The following is a 20,678-nucleotide window of genomic DNA, read 5'->3' on the forward strand; positions in this document are numbered from 1 at the left end:
AAATAAATAAAAGAGCATTAAGTGAAGTTAAACTTATCAGTTAGTCTGCAGTCAGCCATGGTTTCATTTAGTTTATAAACTTTCCTATCATGCAATCACTGTATGTTCCACAATGTATTTGATTAAGCAACTTCAACAACAACAAACAAAATTAACTCTGTATGCCAAGTAGATCTCAAATGGACGTCAATAAGCAGAATCAGAAATGATTTATAAATGAAATGAATCCCACAGTTTAAAGAAATTAGGTCAAAGAACCCAACACTAGGGCTGTCTGATGGTAACCAGAGTATTCATGTTCAGGGAGCAAGCGGTCCCAGCCTCAGCTCTACATGGTGCGTGAGCCAAATGGCCTCAGCGGTGGTGTCAGCTGCCTCCTCGCTCGGCCTGACAGGAGCTGCGAGGTTCCGGAAGTCATGTCGGATCTTAAATGAAACGGTGACGTCGGTGTCCTCTTCTTTCTGAGGGATCACTTTGATGAAGAAACCAATCTTGTTGGATTTCCTGAAGGCAACAACACTGTGGAAAAGACAAAGGCATCAGGTTGAGAGTGACTTCACATTATTAATTGTGTGTGTGTGTGTGTGTGTGTGTGTGTGTGTGTGTGTGTGTGTGTGTGTGTGTGTGTGTGTGTGTGTGTGTGTGTGTGTGTACTTACCTGTCTGATAATGCTCTTGACACATGGCAGCGGCAGACCTTGGTAGTTGGATTTAATAATCCACTTCAGCAGGTGGTGACCTAGCACCTCAAACACCATACACACATCTGGGATGGAAAGTCAAGGACTCACATTATCATATCTGTGTCACTCACACACGCTCATACACACACACACACACACACACTTCTGATGGGGATACGTATGCCGTTGACTCCAGATATCTTGAAGTCATCTATCAGCTGAACCACCATGTCCTTGTTGGGGTCACCCGGATCGCTCTCTCGCACCTGGAAAAAAAAGAGGCCAATGAGATGAAGCAAACATGACAGGAAGAAGGAACAGACAATGGTAGGATAAAGTAAGGATTAAAAAAATAATGTTTAAGGAAAAATATCAGGAAAATAGGGAAGGGAAAAGAAAGACTGATGAAAAAAGGAAGAATGAGGGAATGGGATGACTGAAGGAGAATGAGAAAGGTAGAAGAGGGAGAGGAGAAGAGCGGGAATGAGGAAGAGGAAGCAGGGAAGGAAGAGGACAAGGTAGATGGGTGTGGGAGATAAATATGCTGAAAAATTTATTCAAAGATGACTGTCCTCTGGACCCACCATGCAAGATAAATGAGTGTGTGTATCTTTAGTGTTTCTTGTTAACAGAGACACAGAGTGGGGGAGAAGCAAGGTAGAGGTAGGAAAGAAGGAAGGAAACAGGAGGATAGGGGTATTAAGGGAAAGAGGGAGAAGGATGGAAAATGTAAGTGCAAGGGTTGATAAAAGGAAGGACGGAATAAAGAAAGGGAAGGCAGAATGAAAAAAGAAACAAACAAAAAATGAATAACAAAAGATGAAAAGAAAAAGATTAACAGTTAAATGTCAAACTAATCAGATTCTCACACATCGCAGCAGTTTGATCTCATCCAGGGCCGTCTCTGTGTAATGCTGGGCACTCTTCACCACCTTCATCGCCACAAAGTTCTTCACTCTGTAATGACATACACACAAACACAGATACTGTCATTTCATTTTATACTGACTCACACACCAATGGATTGTTAAAGCCCGTAATGGTGATTAATGTGTCCACATCAAAGATGAGAAAATAATAATTACCACCTGAGCTGATATTATAAAATGTCCCTCACCGTGCTTTTGTTACACCGTTGCTCAGCTATCGTTCACACAGCCGTTGGAAATGTGGCATTTTACAACATAGAAAATACACAATTGACACTAGTGGTAGAAGTCAACACATTAACACATCCATCTCTTAACTACATTACTAAAAGTTCTAAAATCCCGTTCTTTAACTATAACTTTACTAAAATGGCTTTCAGTCTAATTCCTCTTTTAACAATTTAGACCCAGCAGACCATTTCTTTGACAAACATATATTCTCTATAAGTATATACCCTTGCTTGTTTCCCTCAGTCTTTGTCCGGTCATTGCAGTGTTTTTGTTGTGTGAAGAGGCTCTGTCTGTTTTTGGATATCTGCTGGAAACTTTGTCAGCCTGTATTTTGGATTTGTGTTCTCCCTTTGCCCTTGTGGATTCTCCTTTGGACTCAGCCACTGCTTGTAAGTGCGCTCGCTTTTGGTTAAATAAATCTTTGAACTATACCTGCCAGCCGTGTGTCCTGCATTTGGGTCCTCCAACCTCCCTCACCACACAAACTCTGACAGAGCTGAAACTCACTATAAAGTTCCATAAAGCCAGGGGCTGCTGATTCAGCTGATGGTTCTCTGTAGGTTCATCACTATAAGCAGCCCCTTTCACATTACACATTTAGATGAAGAAAAGTATATAACATAACTGACATCCATGACATATTTGTGATTGTGTCTGACTATACAGTGTATGTAAAGTAAACCAACTCTAACTCACTAGTTTATGACCACCATTAATGTAATTAACGCCAGTGACACGGGAAAATGAGTCTGTGTGTAAGTCAGTGAAAGGTGACACTGGCTTGATGATACTCATCCATCCACCCTGGTTGCCACGTGAACACAGAAACAACAATATAGTGCAAATGGGTGTCTTTGGTGCCAGCCAACCGTTGTTGCAGTGACGTATAAGATCGAGTCAACAGGTGTATGTGTGGTGTGTGTGGTTTCTGTGATGTGTGTGAGTGAGAGAGAGAGATCAAGGTCAAGTGAAGGACTGCAAAAAGAGCCTTTGTGTGCATGTGTGTGACTCACTGTATGTCCCAGCATAGCCATACGGTGGAGAAGTGGCCCCACCCCAACTTCCTGATCACATGGTACCTCCCGTTGAACAAATCCCCGATCTTCACCGGATGGTACCCTCCTGAGAGACATAAAGAGGGGGAGGGGGGTGAAGGTTACAGTGATAACCAGGCAATGACATGAAATGCATTAGTGAGTAAAAAGTGGAGGGAGATCAGCAGAGAGGGAGGGAAGTCAAACACTGAGGAAATGAGACAGAAGAGAAGTGTTGTGGAGCAATAGAAAAGGAGAAGCAGGAGGAAAGAAAAGGGTGGCAGGTAGCACATCTAGTGAAGCTACGGTAGAGACAAATAAAAAAGGTCCTTATATGCTCTACTTTAGACCTGAGAACATTTGACCAAAAGCTAGTTGTGAATATTAGTGTTGAAATGACTAGATGAACAAGAGGAAACAAATGAATTAATAAACTGAATGATTTTTCAAGTGTAACAAATATTTGCTGGTGCAAGCTTCTAAAGTGTGAAGTAAGAAAAAACACATTTGAAAATGTCACCTTGGATTTTGAGAAATTATGATGGGTGTTTTTCACATCAAACTTTATGTTAACCCCAAGATCATGATTGTTAAACATTATATATATATCATATATATCATTTCTGAGCTTGTGTACAAAAAGGGGGCACCTGTTAAAAGAGGTTGCAGAAATATCTCAGTAATTGTTTGCTTTAACCTGGAGATGAATAAGTTTACCAAAATGAGACATCAAAATCCTCTTTGTTCTTGCTACAATGACACTACCAGCTGGCAGAGAGCGAAGTCTTGCTTGCCAGGGTTACGTTTGCTGTAGGTGTTTTTTATTGAACATAAACTTTGGAAATTGTGTAATTCTAACAAAATAGCACACAAGAAGGGTTGGCAGGCCAACATATGTACACAGAACACTACAAATACTAACTGCTCATAATAATAATAATGATAACAATATACAATAATTGTCCTTCTCACAGGGTTACAATGTGCATTATAGGGTTTAAGTCCTTAAAATGTTCAGAAATAAATAAAAGAGATCATACATAAAAGGGCTTTATGAGGAGAAATGCTTGTTTTTAACAGAAAGCTAAGATACACAACAGAGATGTGATCCTTTCTCTTTTCTTTTAGCCTTTCATCTCACTGAAGTGAGATCTGACAGTCTGGGTGTTTTTCTTCCAAGACAACCTCATAAAAAACAAGAGATTTCCTCAAAAAACAAAGAACACGCCATCTGAAAAAAAAGACTCTTTGTGATGTATTCTAGCATTTGATTAAAAGACATCACAGTATATTTTTTAACATTAACAGCTAAATTAAATTCAAAACACTTTTTCATACAGATATCAAATGATAAGTGATGTGTAATGTTCTACAGTGTTTACAGAATAGGTGTAGCATTTTGAAAGAGCTGTGTGATGAAAATGAACCTTCAAACAGCACAGCCTTAAGCATCCTGAGCTACTACAGGCAACTAAACTGCAGCTCCTTTCTGGCAACAACCAAACAACCTTGAAACGCTGGTGTCACCACTACCACGTATGTTGCACTGATGGCTAGAATGACACTGCTGAAAATCCCATCAGGACAAAGGAAGAAAAGAGGAAAAGAATTACAGACAGAAGAAGAGAGAGGAGACAGTGTGAGACAGGGCAGCCATTGTTGATCTCTGTATGACAGATGTAGAGAGTGCAAGTAATGAGCTAGGACAGATGATTTCAGTGTGTGTGGGTCTGTCTGTGTGTTTTTCTGACCTTTGCAGTAGTCTGCGGGGTCCTCCTGCTCCTCATCGTCGGAGCCCAGGATCTCCTCCTCTGGCTCCGGGGGCCCTGCCGGTTCAGGGGGAGGCGGAGGAGGCGGCGGGGGAGGAGGGGCAGTCACCGGGGCTTTCTGCTGGGTCTCAGGCCTGTAACACACAACAGTGGGATGAGAGTTAGGTAAGCTCCCCAGGTAATTTGTTAACTGGAAATCCACCTCCCAGCCAGAACATTCTACTTTCACAGTTTGTTGGTATTTCTAGCTGTGACTCACATGCGGTGAAACTGTAGACTGAGCTTTAAATGCAGATGACTAATATCAAAATAATAACTTGTTGCTGACTGGCATCATTCAACAGTGATTCACCCAGTACTGAGTTCATGAAAGCTTTTACATTTACTGTTCTGAACACATTGTGTCAGACAGGTCTCTACTGCAGTGGGGAAAAAAGCTCAGGAAGTGACGTATTGTATGTCTGTGTTAAAAGAAGAACTACAGTTGGCATGATTAGTTGTCAGATGTCAGATGTCATTGTTGCTGAACAAATAAGAATGAGGAGGCAATTACAGAACATCTGTACATACAACATATTTAATCACCAGAAAGTCCAAGAAAAAAAGAGGACATCAGAATATCAGGGACAATCTTTGATTGTAATACAATAAAACCTCAAAGTCCTCTGCACAACAATATAGTACATCTAGCTGATACTTATTCAATATATATCTATAAATAAATATCTTATTTATTATCGAAATTGCAATATGGCCTGTGCAATATCCAAATTGAAGAATCTGCAGTTTTTTGATGAAGGTAAAATGTGTCACAAAACAGCATTATAATGAAGTACTGAAGCGTTGCCATGTTTGTTTGGTACAGACCCCAGCAAACATCAAACCATCAAGATTTTAATAGTTTTTTCAGTGAAAAAAGAAATTGTTATACAAAAATGATTCCTACTAATTGTAAATCATAATGCAATAAATTACATGAAAATTAAAGTAATCAAAATAATTACAGTATGAATTTTACACACAACCATACACACTAATTTGAAGTTGGTACTGAGCTGGGGTTTTTTGTGTATCCCCTCTACATTTTGGACACAATATAATCACCCATTCATGTCGTTAAAGGGTAGTGCTGAATATTTTGCTAAAAAAAACATAGGAGGAGTGTGTTACTTCTACTTTATGTTAGTTAACCCCAAGATCATGATTGTTAAAGGGGTTCAAGAACATTTTATTTCATGTATATCATTTCTGAGCTTGTGTACAAAAAGGGGGCACCTGTTAAAAGAGGTTGCAGAAATATCTCAGTAATTGTTTGCTTTAACCTGGAGATGAATAAGTTTACCAAAATGAGACATCAAAATCCTCTTTGTTCTTGCTACAATGACACTACCAACAGGCAGAGAGCGAAGTCTCGCTTGCCAGGGTTATGTTTGCTGTAGGTGTTTTTTATTGAACATAAACTTTGGAAATTGTGTAATTCTAACAAAATAGCACACAAGAAGGGTGGGCAGGCCAACAAAAAACACTTCTATAAAGTCAAACCCAAACCCAATTAATGTTATTCTTGCATTGCCTATAGTCTCTGTACAAGTAAACTTTCAGACTGACAATAGAGCAAAAGACGAGAGTTCTCCCTCATGATCATAGCTAGGCGTAATTGAAGCAGACAAAATTAATCCTGTCATAATTACCAAGTATTCTCTCAATATAAATTAATGTCATAACATTGAAGTATTCAAAATCAGGTACACATTTGCCATATTTATTTTATAATATATTTAACATAATATAAATATAATTTAATGTTTTTAACAACAATTAAAAAAAAATGTGCATTTAAGAATTTATTATCTAATGCTGTTAGAGATTTCAATAAAATTCAGCTTCAGACATGAGGATAATAAACCAAGATATCTCCAGTGACAGATTAATGATAATACTGAACGATCACCCAGTCCAAAACATAACTGCAGTTGGTTGATGGGCTGATATTGCTTGGAGCTCAGAGTTGTTGTTCTATTTCCTTTTGCTTATCTAAAATGGAACTGAGCCCATGAGAGGGAAAACATAAAATAAACTGCAGAGCACAGGCTTCCTCTATCTCCCAGCCTGGCTGCTTTTTGAGCATTTAGCTGGCTCTCTTATCCAGGGCAACTTACAATGATTGATCAGGCTGGGAATTTAGCGTTTTGCTTTTAAGATGCTGCAATGGTACACATAGCTCTAGTTTTGAGCCCATCCCACCAAACCTCTAAGCCAACCTGCCACTGTGCTGCTTGTGTCAGGACACTGCAAACTATGGTGCTTTTCATATTTGCTGTGTTAATGCTCCCTGGAAGACTGACCAAATTTCATGCATTTTATCTGTTTTGGTCACTATTTATTGCTATGAAGGTCTTTAGGAGCAGTGTTTCCCAACCTGATGGTTGGGACCACCAAGTGCAATCTGGGGAGTCAGAGAAGACATTTATCCTGTGCAAAATTACATTCATTATTTCAGACATTCGTATAACCTTTATTATTTTTGCTAATAAACTACTGGATAATTCTATCCCTACATTTACACAAGCAAAAAAAAGTTTGGAATCCCTGCTTTAGAGTAATGAACCCTAAATTTATATATAATAATATCCAGAATGTACTAATGACGTTGAGCTTCGTGGTATACTTTCAACAAGGTGTTGGAAACATCCCTCAGAGACTATGGTCTATATTGACATCATAGCATCACGCAGATGCTGCAGATATGTCGGCTGCACATCCATGATGCAAATCTCCCGTTCCAACTCATCCCAAAGGTGCTCTATTGGATTGAGATCCGGTGACTGTGGTACTATGGGGCCCAAATTGTGCAGTGTTTCCCATTAATTAACGAGACCATGGCGGTCCACCACAGTTTAATTTGCTCCGCCATAGTTTCAAAATGAACCGAAAATATTTTTACACATCTCATAATAACATCACAGACCTCTAACGTTGTGTTTTGTGGGCGCTGCTCACATCCGGTCTGAGACATGAATCCAATGCGGAAGTCCCATAATGCTGCATTCTCTTGAACGGCCAGCAGGGGGCGACTCTTCTGGTTGCAAAAAGAAATCCGGTTCCATTAGAAATAATGGTGAAATTAACCTACTTCTCAGCTGATTTATTACCTCAGTAAACACTTTCATAATGAGTTTATGGTCTCAATCACTAGTTTAAAGTCTTCTCAAATACATCATGATGTTCATTTAGTAAATTATGGTCCCATTTAGGGGACAATAGATCATAAAGCAGAGTGTGCTTCAGAGCAGGATTATCTATGATTGACAAGTCATTACCATGGCGACCTGTCAATCACGCTAGAGTGACTCGTACCCACGGCACTGTGTAAATTTAACCAGCGCCGTTGAAAAAGCTTATTAAGAGTTGGCTGTTCACTTTCTCTGGTGAGTACATTTAGTTTTAAGACTGTTGTTCGCTAGATAAAACTGTCAGCCCTGTTAAAATGACAGTTGAAAACGCCAATCCACAAACCAATGTTGATGCCATGATGACCACGTCCACTTCTTATAGACAGTCTAAGCCGCTGCTGTAAGCTTGCATGCTCACACACATTGGCATCTGACTTGAGACGACCACTTTTCTTCTGAGGTAACTACGGTAACGTTAATGGTCTGTTTCTGTCATCCGTTTGTGAGACGGCGATAAAGCTAGCCGCGCCTAAATTTCGAGTGCACAAGTATTAAAGCCTTTATGGTAAATCCACTGAAACAGACAAGTGCGCGACTTTAAGCTGACATCCAGCCTTTAACAAGACAAGTGTTGCAGTTTGAGAGTCTGACCTGAAGAGAGACTATGAAGTCTTAATGTTACGCGATACAAGAACCACATACAATATTATTCATCATATCAAATTGTATCAGACGTGAGGATACACGTGACAACGTCCGGTTTTCAAAATAAGGTGTCCATACAGAATGGAAATAAGATTAATTGGATTATAGTCACAGAAAGTACAAAACATGTTACATGTGTCCATTAAAAGTAAAAAAAACAACAACAACAAAATGTTAGGGAAATCACGTATTCTATTTTCTATTTTTTGATTTAGGGTTGCTGGAAAAACATTAAATAAATTTGTTGACTTTTGTTGCTGTTTCATCACCATATATGTCTACAGTGTGTTTATGGTCCAATAGTTAACTAGAGCACAACATTGTTTACAAGAGTGCAAAGTTCTTCATAGATAGCCTCTTCCTTTAGCACCAAATTAATGCATTTAACTTTAAAATTTACAAAATTTTCTTCCAGGGGGGCATGCCCCCGGACCCCCTGAGAGGGTCCAAGGCCCAACCACCATAGTCTCTTAAAATTCTGTGAGAAACACTGGTGTGCCAAGAAAATATGACACACCACGCCCATCACCACCACCAGCCTGAACCGTTGATACAAGGCAGGATGGATCCATGTTTTCATGTTGTTTCCAATTTTATATTGTCCAATTTTGGTAAGCCTGTGCAAATTGTAGCCTCAGTTTCCTGTTTTTAGCTGACAGGAGTAGCACTAGGTGTGGTCTTCTGCTGCTGTAGCCCATCTGCTTCAAGGTTCAACGTGTTGTGTGTTCAGAGATGGTATTCTGCATATACCTTGGTTGTAACTAGTGGTTACTTGAGTAACTGTTAGCTTTCTGTCATCTTCAAACCAGTCTGCCCATTCTCCTCTGACCTCTGACATCAACAAGGCATTTTTGTCCACACAACTGATGCTCACTGGATATGTTCTCTTTTTATGACCATTCTCTGTAAACCACAGAGATGGTTGTGCATGAAAATCCCAGTAGATCATCAGTTTCTGAAATACTCAAACCAGCATATCTGGCACCAACAACCAGGCCATGTTCAAAGTCACTTAAATCCCCTTTGAACTTCTGCAAATTGTCTTGACCACATCTACATGCCTAAATGCACTGACATGCTGCCATGTGATTGGCTGATTAGCTATTTGTTTTAACAAGCAATTGAACAAGGTGTACCTAATAAAGTGGCCGGTAAGTGTATATGAACTTCTATAAAACAAACATGTGATGTGCTTGGAGGTGAGAATATAATGCTCACATTCATCAGCACTATGAGAAAGGCTGACATTTTCAATCACATTTTCTTATCATGACTCGAATCGAATCTTCACCTTGAGACGACTCGCTATTTCAGTGATGTCTTTGTAAGACTGAATAAGACAACTACCCTCAGAAGCCAAGCCTCGACAAGCACTTCTTATTCAGCGTCACCTCACAGTGCCGGCAACATGATCAAATGCTAAATTAAGACAGTAAACGCATAAACACACAAAGCCAGCACTAGTGAGCTGTTATAAAATTGCGGTCACAGGCGCAGACACATGATGGAGCCTCTTGGTGAGTTGCCATGGCAACTGCAGGTTGGGGGGGAGGGCTGTCCAGGATACAAAGTGTTAACGTGGTGGCAAGGCTAACACACACACAACAGCAATGTTTCTTCCAATGCAGAAGCGAAGGACAGAAGATAACTTAGCATTGAGATTTCATTGCAATTTTACAAATGATACACACACACACACACACACACACACACACACAGTAGAGGGCTGTGTCCTTGCAGTAGTAAGCTGCTTCTTTACCAAAGCAGTCACGTAGGGAGTCATACATCATGTCTATTAGCTCAGTGCTTTTGTACAGCTCATCTTGCTATTGGCTGTACGAACACTTAGCCCCACATAACTTTCTGGACCCAAGCCGAGCAGCAATAACATTAAGATACCCAAGCACAGCCTGAAAGACAGACACACAGAGGAAGGACGATGACAGAATAGAGGTGAATCGAGTGGGTGAACAGGCAGAAACAAGGCAGTGGAAGACTCGGAATCAGAGAGGTGCGTAGAAAAAAAAAAGAAAGAAATATGAAGTCAGATCCCAAGAGAAACACAACCAGACGACACCAACAACCGATGAGAGAGACATAAACAGAAAAGAGGTAGACAGACAGAAGGACAGAAATAAAGGAGGGATAACGGCACACTGAAAAATTATAGAAAGATGTAGAGAGACAGGAGGGACATAGAAAAAGAAGAAGAGATAGAGAGAGACACATACAGTAAACAGAGAAAGAGACAGAGACGGCTCAAAGAGAGTAGCATCGGCTGACAAGTAGGAAGACCAGTCAGCACAAAACAAAGACACAAGCAGAAACAGAAAGAGAGAGAGGCAGAAGAGAGAGATGGGCAGGGAAAAACAACAACAAAAGAATAGAGACTATCAGGGAAGAAAACATTCTAAACAAAGACAAGCAACAAAGCAAGATTTGCCTCGTTTTGAATCTCTACACGTTTGACCGACAAAACCCTTCAACAGTCTAAAACACAGACCGCATGTGGGAGTATGTTTTTATCAACTCAGATTGATCCACACAGAGACATACTGTACATCAACCCACCTTAAATTAAACTGAAAAACCGGTGGAGGTGGAGAAAGCATTACTGCTGAGCAAGTGGAAAATACAAGCAGAAATAAACAGGAGGCTGACAACAAGGTCATCTTTGAACAACAAAACACAGCAGGGAACTACAGTCATTACCTTCAAACTTACAGTGTGGCATTTGTGTAATTTGAAATTAAGATTTTTTTCAGTGGTGGTGGTCTGTTCTTTTTTCCTGCTTTTGCGTGTGTCAATGGTGAGATGTTACATCCATTTTTAAAGATCAATGCATAGAAGTAGAGCGTACCTCACTGATATGAGTTGTATTCCAAATACTACATTCATTCATTCTCTCACTCATTCATCTGCCTCCCAGAGGCTGTTAATGACTGCCAAAACCCACAGACATCCTGCTAGACTAGTACTTTTTTTCTAAAATTCTGCCACTGAGGTTAAAGTATGCAGGGTTTCATGCTAACCAAAGCTATGTATAATTAGTTTCCTCCTATCATTTAAGGTGTACTGTAATAATCAATTTCCTCCACTTACTGGCACTAATCTGCACACTAGGAGAATCAGTTTGCTCCTCAACCAAAGGGTGCACTTGCCTATGCAAAGCAGCTACTGTATGCTTAGCCCTCGTTATTTTGGCTTGGATTTGTTTGTTTTTTTGATTATTTCTGGTTTACACTGATTTTGATCCCGTTTTTATGTTTTAATCATATAATTATACTTCTGCACCTGTGAGCTATACTTTGGTTAGTAAGACTAGAAGGGATACTTATTATTCATATATAGATATGTATAAAGTATAGATGATGCCTAAAACATATGAAACAATAAAATTAGCTAATTACGTACAGAAAGCTCCAGAAATATAGAATGTCATACCTTATGTTCTTTTGCTTTTGTATATGTGTTACCGGAACATGCATGTTATATTGTTTTTTTTTTTTTTTAATCTTGAAATCATGTGGGATGGGCCAAATGTTTTGCCTGACATGGAACTTACAACGAACTAATTAACTAAAAGAGATGAGGCACGGAGGATGAGAAAGGCCAGAACCAGAACAAAAGATACATACAACAGTCTGAATGTCATTCTTTGTCTTATAGAATGTTTGTACTGCAAATGGCCCTTTTTAAAATGTACCTAAATCACATTTTTGTGTAGCTTTTTGAATAGTTAAAATAGCTCTTTATTTTTGAAAAATAAAGACCAAAAGCAATAAATAAAATGATATACAATGAGGGATTTCTGCTTTTTTGCCCATGTGTGAGCCACTGTATCATAAAGTTTTACAACCGTGACTCTAACAGGTGATCGCTGTCATTTTCCTCAGTGCAGGCATACAAGTCAATTGTTTAGCCACTGGTAGGACAAAATGAACCCAGCACTGACTTAAAAAGGGTTTAATGGAAGAGCAGTGCTGATTTTCAGGATGGCATAAACACATTATTGGTTGAGCTTGGTTGAATTTGTTCATGTGTGTGATCACAGTGCCTCGGTGCAGTGTGGGAGAAGCAAATGTGAACCATCAAGAATGTCCCGCATGTACAGTACAAATATTTTTATGTTGATATAAAAAGGGTCTACACCTGCAGTAATGCATATTTAAAACAGGAAATTAAGGCATATTTCAATGGAAATGTCTGTGTTTTTCTTTATACACAAACTATACTGGTAGTGCTGTCCTAGTACAGTACATGTTACAGTAGAGCACAGGTTGAGACAGGAGTCCGTCAACCTATGACTTTGGAAGTACCTAACTTCAGAATGTGTCTTCCTTTCCATACTTCAACATCTTGTTATGTGTGGGGGCATGTCCAGGCTGCTTCCTACACCCTAACCCAAGTGTAAATGTAATGTGCACAGCTCTGAACACACATGCTGCCCGTTTTCAGTCTGAGCTCCTCAACTCTCACGCCCAACAATGGCATCTGCCGCCCCAGTGTTAAAATTTCAACAGCCCAGCACATTTCTTTGGATCCGGCATGGTTTATTTTTAGCACACAATTAGCAAATTAGCACTCAAAAGAAGTAATAAGGAAGAGATTTATATTTCCACGTGCTCATTTATAATATGATATGATTAGTTCAAACTTTGTGTTGCGCTAAGCCTTCTTGTTTGTCTTGTAATCAGCAGAGACCAATGTCAAAGCTCCATCATTCACACTATACCAGTTCTGTCATCTGCAGAAGCTCATCATGACTGCAGTGGAAATGCTATGTGTCCTGAGGGATGTGGAGAATACTGAACAAGACAACAGGTGTAAAATTATTTCAATTGATAAACTCCACAGGGAGGAGATGAAGACGGGATTCTTCACAAATTGTAAAGCAATTTTTCCTACCAGAAAATTCCTCATCATGCCACACTGTGTAATCGTGCCTGAGCAGCTTTGCTGCTGTAAATTACTGACTTTACAGAGCAGCCCTGAAAATATCAACAGTGTAGAGGTAAAAAAACTTCTATAAACTATGATTCATTTTGATTTAAATACAGCTTTGTGTCCACAAGTACAATAATCCACTGTCATCATGACTATTAATTGATTTTCAGACCCCCTCAGTTGACCTCAGCAAAGGTCTGGATATAGAACTGTGTAATGGGTCGTGGATAGCATCATCACAGCTAGTCCGATAAACCAGTCAGGCTGATGATGTATCAGCTGATACTAGCTTACTGCAGATCTGTGTACACGTCGGTAATTTAGAAACAGTGTCACCATTAGATACTTTGTTCACCAGAGCACTGACAAGCTGATTTTTACACTGTAAAATGTCCCACTTAGCATACCTTGGTCACAATTCTTTATTTAAATATTTTTTTAAAACTTCCAAACATTGATATCACTATCAACCTCAAAAATCAGGTATCAGCTGGGCAATAATCAAACTCAACAAACATACACTGTCACTGTAGAAATCAACAATTAGTATTTCAAGGTTTAAAGGCTGGTGATATTGTTTATTGTTGTTAATGTCAACAAATCCTGAGAAAACACCAAAAACAGCAACTTCCCTGGTCCTTTCCCCCATTCCTTCCTACTGAACATGTAAATCTTACAAAAAGGTCAAGAATATATAGTGTATACTTTCATTTTTAAAATAAATAAGAAATTATAATTTGCTAAAACTTTTTTCAAATTTTAATCAATGTCATTGTCAATCAGGAGTAAATTATTTTCAGCTATGATTTGGTTCTGAGTATTTACAGCAGCAGGATGTCATATGTGGCATTGATTCAAAATAACCCAGAGTGCCCATGTTCACTGCAATGAAGAAACATGTCACATGCTGCAACCTAGCTCACTGATGCATTGGTAGTTTTTAACAAATATACTGTAGGAATAAGCTATTTTAAGCTTTGCCTACAGGATACAGACTTCATGAATTATGAATATGAAAGGTGCAAATCAACATAGTTTATATCCCTTTCTCATGTTAAATTCCATCACTATGAAACTGGTTCTTTTACTTACTGGTGTTGAGTGTTTTGGCTTGTTTTTGCTGCTTGCGTGGCGAGTCCTCCATCCACAACAAATGCAGTGACTGAACCAGTTAAAATAATTCCACAATTGCTTAGTTTATTCCTGTCCGCTTGTGAGTCTCACAGTGTTTGCCCCATTTAATGACACATATCTACCAAGCATTGGGAAAAACGTTCTTGAAAGCGACATCAGTGAAAAGACATTAGAATGAGTTGATGAGGTCGTTTTAACAACTATGAGCCTTTTTTAACCTTTGTTTTGTGCAATACATAATTACAAAAATACATTATTCCCATAACCATATTCTAACATTGACTGAGATGCATTTTAAACACACTGTCACATTGCATATCTTCTTTGCAATTTAATTATATCACCCCCCCAACTCCATTTGATTAATTGGATCTAATAATTTAATCTGCGTGCATTCTGAAGATGTATCCTGCTGTTAACGACAAAGAAAGTCACAGAGCTTTGTTAGCACATCTCCGACCACTGAGATGCCATATACAACAGTTGACCGCTCGTCTGTTCAAACTTGATGACTCATCCTTAAAACATATCTCATTATCACCAAGGTAACAGGTATTCCTTAGCAACAAGAGCATCGTCCTCCACTCTCAATGTTTAGGCGTGGGTTTTAGACCGCGGGTGTCCTTCAGCTCTGCTGAACAATTCCAATGGTGGTGTCTATACCTCTGATTGATTCATTGTTAATGTTTCATACTCTCCGTCGCTCCATCTTGGCCCGTGTCGGTAGGATAGCTGACTCATTCTCTCCTCTCCTCCAGAGTATCTGTCTGTGTGGAGAGCTGAGATCGCACCACTATTTTCAGGATGTAGCCTGCCGTCACTGGCTGCACAGCCCCCACATAACCTCTATAGCTCCACATTATGGTTCTGCAGGATGGTGTTTCATACAACCAGCCATTGATTCAACACAGTGCAAGATTCAGTTTAAAGTGTACAGTTTACACTATGATTGTGAAAAGTGAACAGCCGCCTCTGGACATTTAAAAGAGTACTCCACTGATTTAGCATTGCACTTTTACAACATTGTTGGACTCAACAATCTAAACTGAAAAAAATCTACACAACCAGAGATAACATATTTATTATTCCACATATTCTCTTATTCTTCTTCCTTCCAAACAGTTCAGCAGGCCATTCGGTTGTGTTATACTAGTAGCACCTAATGTAGCCACGAGCTGTTAGCCTCAAGCCACAATGATCCATAGAAGGATGCTCCTTGTTTCAGGCTATGTACCCATGTGTTAATCTGGCTTCAAAGAAGGAACCTCTCAGAGCTCTGAATGACTAAAAACAAAAAACACTGACCCTTACAAAGCACCAAGAGACTGATTCTGTAAAACATGGGGCCTCTGGTAACTGATGTCTGTATGTTCTGCAGCTGGACACCAATGATGACCTCTCCAGTGCTTTCAATACCATCAAGCTTGGCAGGAAGCTCTCAACAATTCAGGTACACCACAAAATGAGCAGCAAAGTTGTATTGGAATGTTGTTGTGAATGTGTTGTGGATCTGTTGTTACCTCCAAGTGTCCTCTGATGACTCCTCTATCACAAGATATATCAGTGAGGACCCCACAAAGGGGTATGGAGGTCTTATAGAAAGATTAATTAAACAGTGTAATAAGATTAACTTGCAACTCTAGCAAGACTGAGGTTTTGTCAGTTATTTTAAATGTTTCCATCAAGGAGAAGGCAGTAGACATGGTGGAATCTCAGAGTACAAATCAATGGAAAAGTATTAGCATTATTATTTTAGCTAATAATCAAGCTTATATATTAATTATACAGCATTTTGGTAGCTGCAGTTGCTCAAAACTTGATTTATTTTTCATGCAGGTAGAGTATTCTTTTGATTTCTATTTTTTAATTATTCTTCATGTTGAGATTTGGTTTGCCTGTGTTGCATCTACCTCGTGTTCCTCTGTGTACACATTTTGTATTAGTCAAATTCATTTAAAGTAATATATGCATTTTACAGCAGTAAAAATGTGTTTCAGCAATAGCCATGCATCCTGCCGAGATGTCGTTACACAAGACAATGAACTGCTACTCCCTCACAGTCTGATGTCACTCTGGATAAAAGCATCAGCTAAATGGCTAAAATCTGAAATGTAAGCCATAATCTTGTTACAACAAATATAATGGGGTTGCAGCGTTTTGTGCAGCTCTCCATGTTGAAGCTAACTACTGTAGCTTTTAATTAATAGACACAGAAAAACATAAATACTCTGCTTTGTGCTGCAGGGTTCAGGCCACACCAATCTATAGAAGCTGAATCGACTGTTGCTGAAATTCCCCACAGGCAGCCGATGGATACAAGACTACACGCTACGCTCCATTGACTGAGCTCTACAGTAAATATACAAAGCATAGCGTACGCATAGAGGCACAAATGCAATGACAGGCAAAAGGGCTAAATATATACAATTCCCTATAGCACACACAAATATAGAGATGTTGGTACACTAAAATAAACTTGCAGCAGTCAGACACTCATCCATGACTCCGTGGAAAACACTTGTGATAAAACTATTTGACTTAGAATAAAATCTGCATTGGAAAACAGGAACAGTGCTCTACATGGCTGGTGGGGTGGCATGTGGGCACACACACAAAGACACAAACGCCTTGAGACAGTGGAAGTCAAATCACAAGACTGCAGAGACCCAGAAGGATAAGTACATTTCTCCTAAACACTAACACCAAGATCCACATTCCAAAACATACATGCACACCAAGAAAACCATACTCATGTTCACGTTCATGTGTGCCGTTGCACAAAAAGCCATTCATGGTTCATGGTTTATTCCGCTCAGTATAAAAACATCTCACAAAATTTCTTACACACACAGCCGATGGGTATCTGCTGTAACCTTTATTGTGCAGTGCACTTTACACTTTGCACTCCACTCTATATGGTGCACTTATTCACTGCATTCTTTATTTATACATTCCAGTGATGTCAGCCAGCCACAAAGCCTGGTATTGTGGAGGTTACACACTCCGTTACAGCAAGTGAGAGAATCACAACAAGCCATGTGCATGTACGTACATAGAATTCTATTTCAAACACACTGTAGGCACACATAAATACACACCGACATACAAGCATCATGTGATATCGGCATGTTCATCACCTTTGGTGCCCTACACTCATCAGAAAGTGAGGTTGAATAACAGAACTAACAAGCAATGAAGAATGAAATTGAGGACAATAAAATAGTGCTAAAGAGAACGTGTGAATCTGAAAGGAAATTTCTCCATTTATATTGTTTTCCTTATTGCTAGGTAGATTCAATTTCACAAGATTGACATGTTTAAAAGAAATGAGGCAAATCAGAAATAAATACAAGGAAAACCTACAGGCCTCTTCAATGGCAGACATTTTGATGTCATTGCGGCAAAGCACAGGAGTTACTAATAACGTTAATGTTTGAAGCTATTGTTAATCTTAACAATTACACCTGTGTGTTTTGTGCCTTGACAAATCTGTTTCTGTAGTGAGAAAGATCTATTTAGACTCATCTGTCTTGTTATCTTGTTCATCTTCTTAAAATATAGTTCTATTACATTCTTCCTGACCGCCAGAGGCAGTGCTTAACACTGGATGTTATCCGTCTCGCGGTCACCTTTGACCTGGGATGATGTGGGGCGTAGCTTCCATGTCATCATGAAAAATGTCCCTTGATTCTTCTCGCAGTTAATCCGCGAATGCAGGTTGAATTGAAGGAAGGAAGGAAGAGAGAATAGCCATTACATTGTCGCTAGAAGCCCTGCAACCGCGTGGTTGGAGCTACGGTTTCGTCCTCCAAGGGCTGAGGTTAATTAGTACGGCTGCACTCCTAAACCTGCTGTTAGATCGGTGTTTTTGCGAGCAATCAGTACAGGTTGAGGACAAGCTAGCATGTGTCTCTCCAGCTTTGGAGTTAGGCCGGGCGAGCTCAGTGTTTCCTTAGTTAAAAATAAGTTGTTGTTTTTTGAGTGAGAAGCCTGTTTTCGGGTCTCCTTGACTCTTTTGTTACTCATTGTTTCACGCTTAGCGGTAATTCTTAGTTGAAATTGTAGGCTCTCTGCTCGTTAAAGTTTACTCAACATGCTTTTAATTTATCCTTTGGTAAAGAGCGTTGGCTCCCCGGTAGACTTTACAGCTACATATATGGGTGATTGTTTTTTTTTTTATTATTAAGTGAAGGAGAGTTATTTAATTTGAGTTAAAATAAACAGACTTTCTCTGATCTGTTACTCCAAGTGATTTCGCTTATGGGTACAAATTTAGTTTTATTGTTGAAAGGAAGAGTTATTTTCATTTGTCTATAACAAGGCATGGACAAACGTTTTGATCTTTGATCTGTTATTTTGGGTGTTGTCACTCGTGGGTACAGTTACTGTTGCGAATCTCGATCGATCGATCGATCGATAGATCTCCATATGGCACTGGCACGCTTGGGCTTGGATGAAGCACCAACTGCAGGTACCACAAATAGTGCGTTCTTTAAGCATCTCCTGCCTGAGGCAGGGTTTTTTGTGCCACCTTCCCAGCCATACATTGAGGAGTGTGATCAGGCTGACCACCGTCACCAATTCCACAAAGTCTCAGGCACTGAGACAAGAAATATCAACCCTCCTGGAAAAGGAGGCCATCGAAAGACTAGATCTTCAGACACAGCAAGGTGGGTTTTATTTTCTGATTCCAAAAAAAGAGGGTGGGTTTCGCCCTATACTGGACTTACGAGGGCTCAACAAATTTCAGAAAGAGTTGCCTTTCCACATGCTGTGTACAACAGATGTGCTCCACGCCGTGGCAGCGCAAAGTTGGTTCACACCCATCGATGTCCTGATAGCGATACATCACAGGCAGTATCTGCGCTATGCATTCAAAGGCGTGGCCTGTCAGTTCAAGGTGCTCCCATTCGGGCTTTCCCTAGCCCCAAGGGTCTTCACAAGGGGCATGCGGACAGCGCTGGCCCCGATGCAAGCCAATGGTATGCAGATCATCCCATATTTGGACGACTGGCTTATTTGTGCTCCGAGCCAGGAACAGGAGCAGGACACTGCCTCCCTTCTATGTCATGTGACAAGGTCGGGCCTTACCGTCAATTACACCAAAAATCTATTGACTCCATTTAGATCCGCAGTTACACGGATCAGGAGAGTCAGGGTGTCCACCCGATGCCTACTAGTGTTACAGCCATAGAGAGATGGGGCATATCTGGCCAAGGGCATCTCACTAGGTTTGATCCCATCGCGTGGGGAGGTAGTGGTAACCGACCACAGTTCCTGCCATATTTGAGAGGCAGGCATGTTGTTGTTCGATCCGTCAACACGTCGGTTGTCTACCATGTAAGTCGGCAAGGGGCTGCAATTTCCGCCAGTCATATTAGAGTGGATAATCAGACGGTGGGATCTCACACCCTAGCCTAGTGACGGAACCCCCCATGAGCTATCATGGTCCCCTCTAGGGACCTGTCTTTGGTATTGGAATCCCTTCGTCTCCCTCCTTTTGAGCCTCTGGAGCAGTCAGAACTAAAGTGCCCTTTGCCCGTTTTTATAGGGTCAATGTCACTGCCCCCCACGCAGTAGCAACAGCTGTCTTGCCGGAACCCTTTGGCCGCTCCCGGTAAGGTGGGATTCCTCGTGACGACGTTGGTAGTAGTCATCCAGTGTTAAGCACTGCCTCTGGCAGTCAGGAAGAATGAAATAGAATGAGAGTTACGTATGTAACTACGATTCTATGAATTCTGGATGACCGCCAGAGTTCTCAGTCACCCAGAATCTTTGTAGCGACATTTTTCATGATGACGTGGGCTTATATCAGCTACGCCCCGCATCATCCCAGGTCACAGGTGACTTTGTTGATATTAAATACTCGACTTGCGCGTGCGCGAGACGGATAACATCCAGTGTTAAGCACTGCCTCTGGTTAGGGGCTTGATTGATAGCAGAGGTGAGCATCTCGACCTAGATAACAATAATCCTCCTGAAAAGTAACATAATGTTGTTAGCAGCCACTAAATCATTTCGTTTAATCACCGCCAATCAATGAGACAGTCACCCTTAATGAGATCTATATATAT

At 40.2% G+C, this 20,678-nt stretch overlaps 1 protein-coding gene across 1 annotated transcript; it reads right to left on the bottom strand.

Annotated features, from left to right (window-relative positions):
- Nucleotides 1-299: 299 nt before the first annotated feature.
- On the bottom strand, nt 300-5,757 carry LOC123958178 (SRSF protein kinase 2-like). The gene is made up of 7 exons (XM_046031437.1): nt 5,750-5,757; nt 4,628-4,779; nt 2,856-2,964; nt 1,552-1,639; nt 861-948; nt 659-765; nt 300-461 (listed from the first exon to the last, which is right to left on the bottom strand). The coding sequence occupies exons 1-7, from the start codon at nt 5,755-5,757 to the stop codon at nt 300-302; spliced, it is 714 nt and encodes a 237-aa protein (XP_045887393.1).
- Between the last annotated feature and the right edge of the window lie 14,921 nt (nt 5,758-20,678).

This window comes from Micropterus dolomieu, linkage group LG19, assembly GCF_021292245.1.
Source record: "Micropterus dolomieu isolate WLL.071019.BEF.003 ecotype Adirondacks linkage group LG19, ASM2129224v1, whole genome shotgun sequence".
Taxonomy (NCBI): Eukaryota; Metazoa; Chordata; class Actinopteri; order Centrarchiformes; family Centrarchidae; genus Micropterus; species Micropterus dolomieu.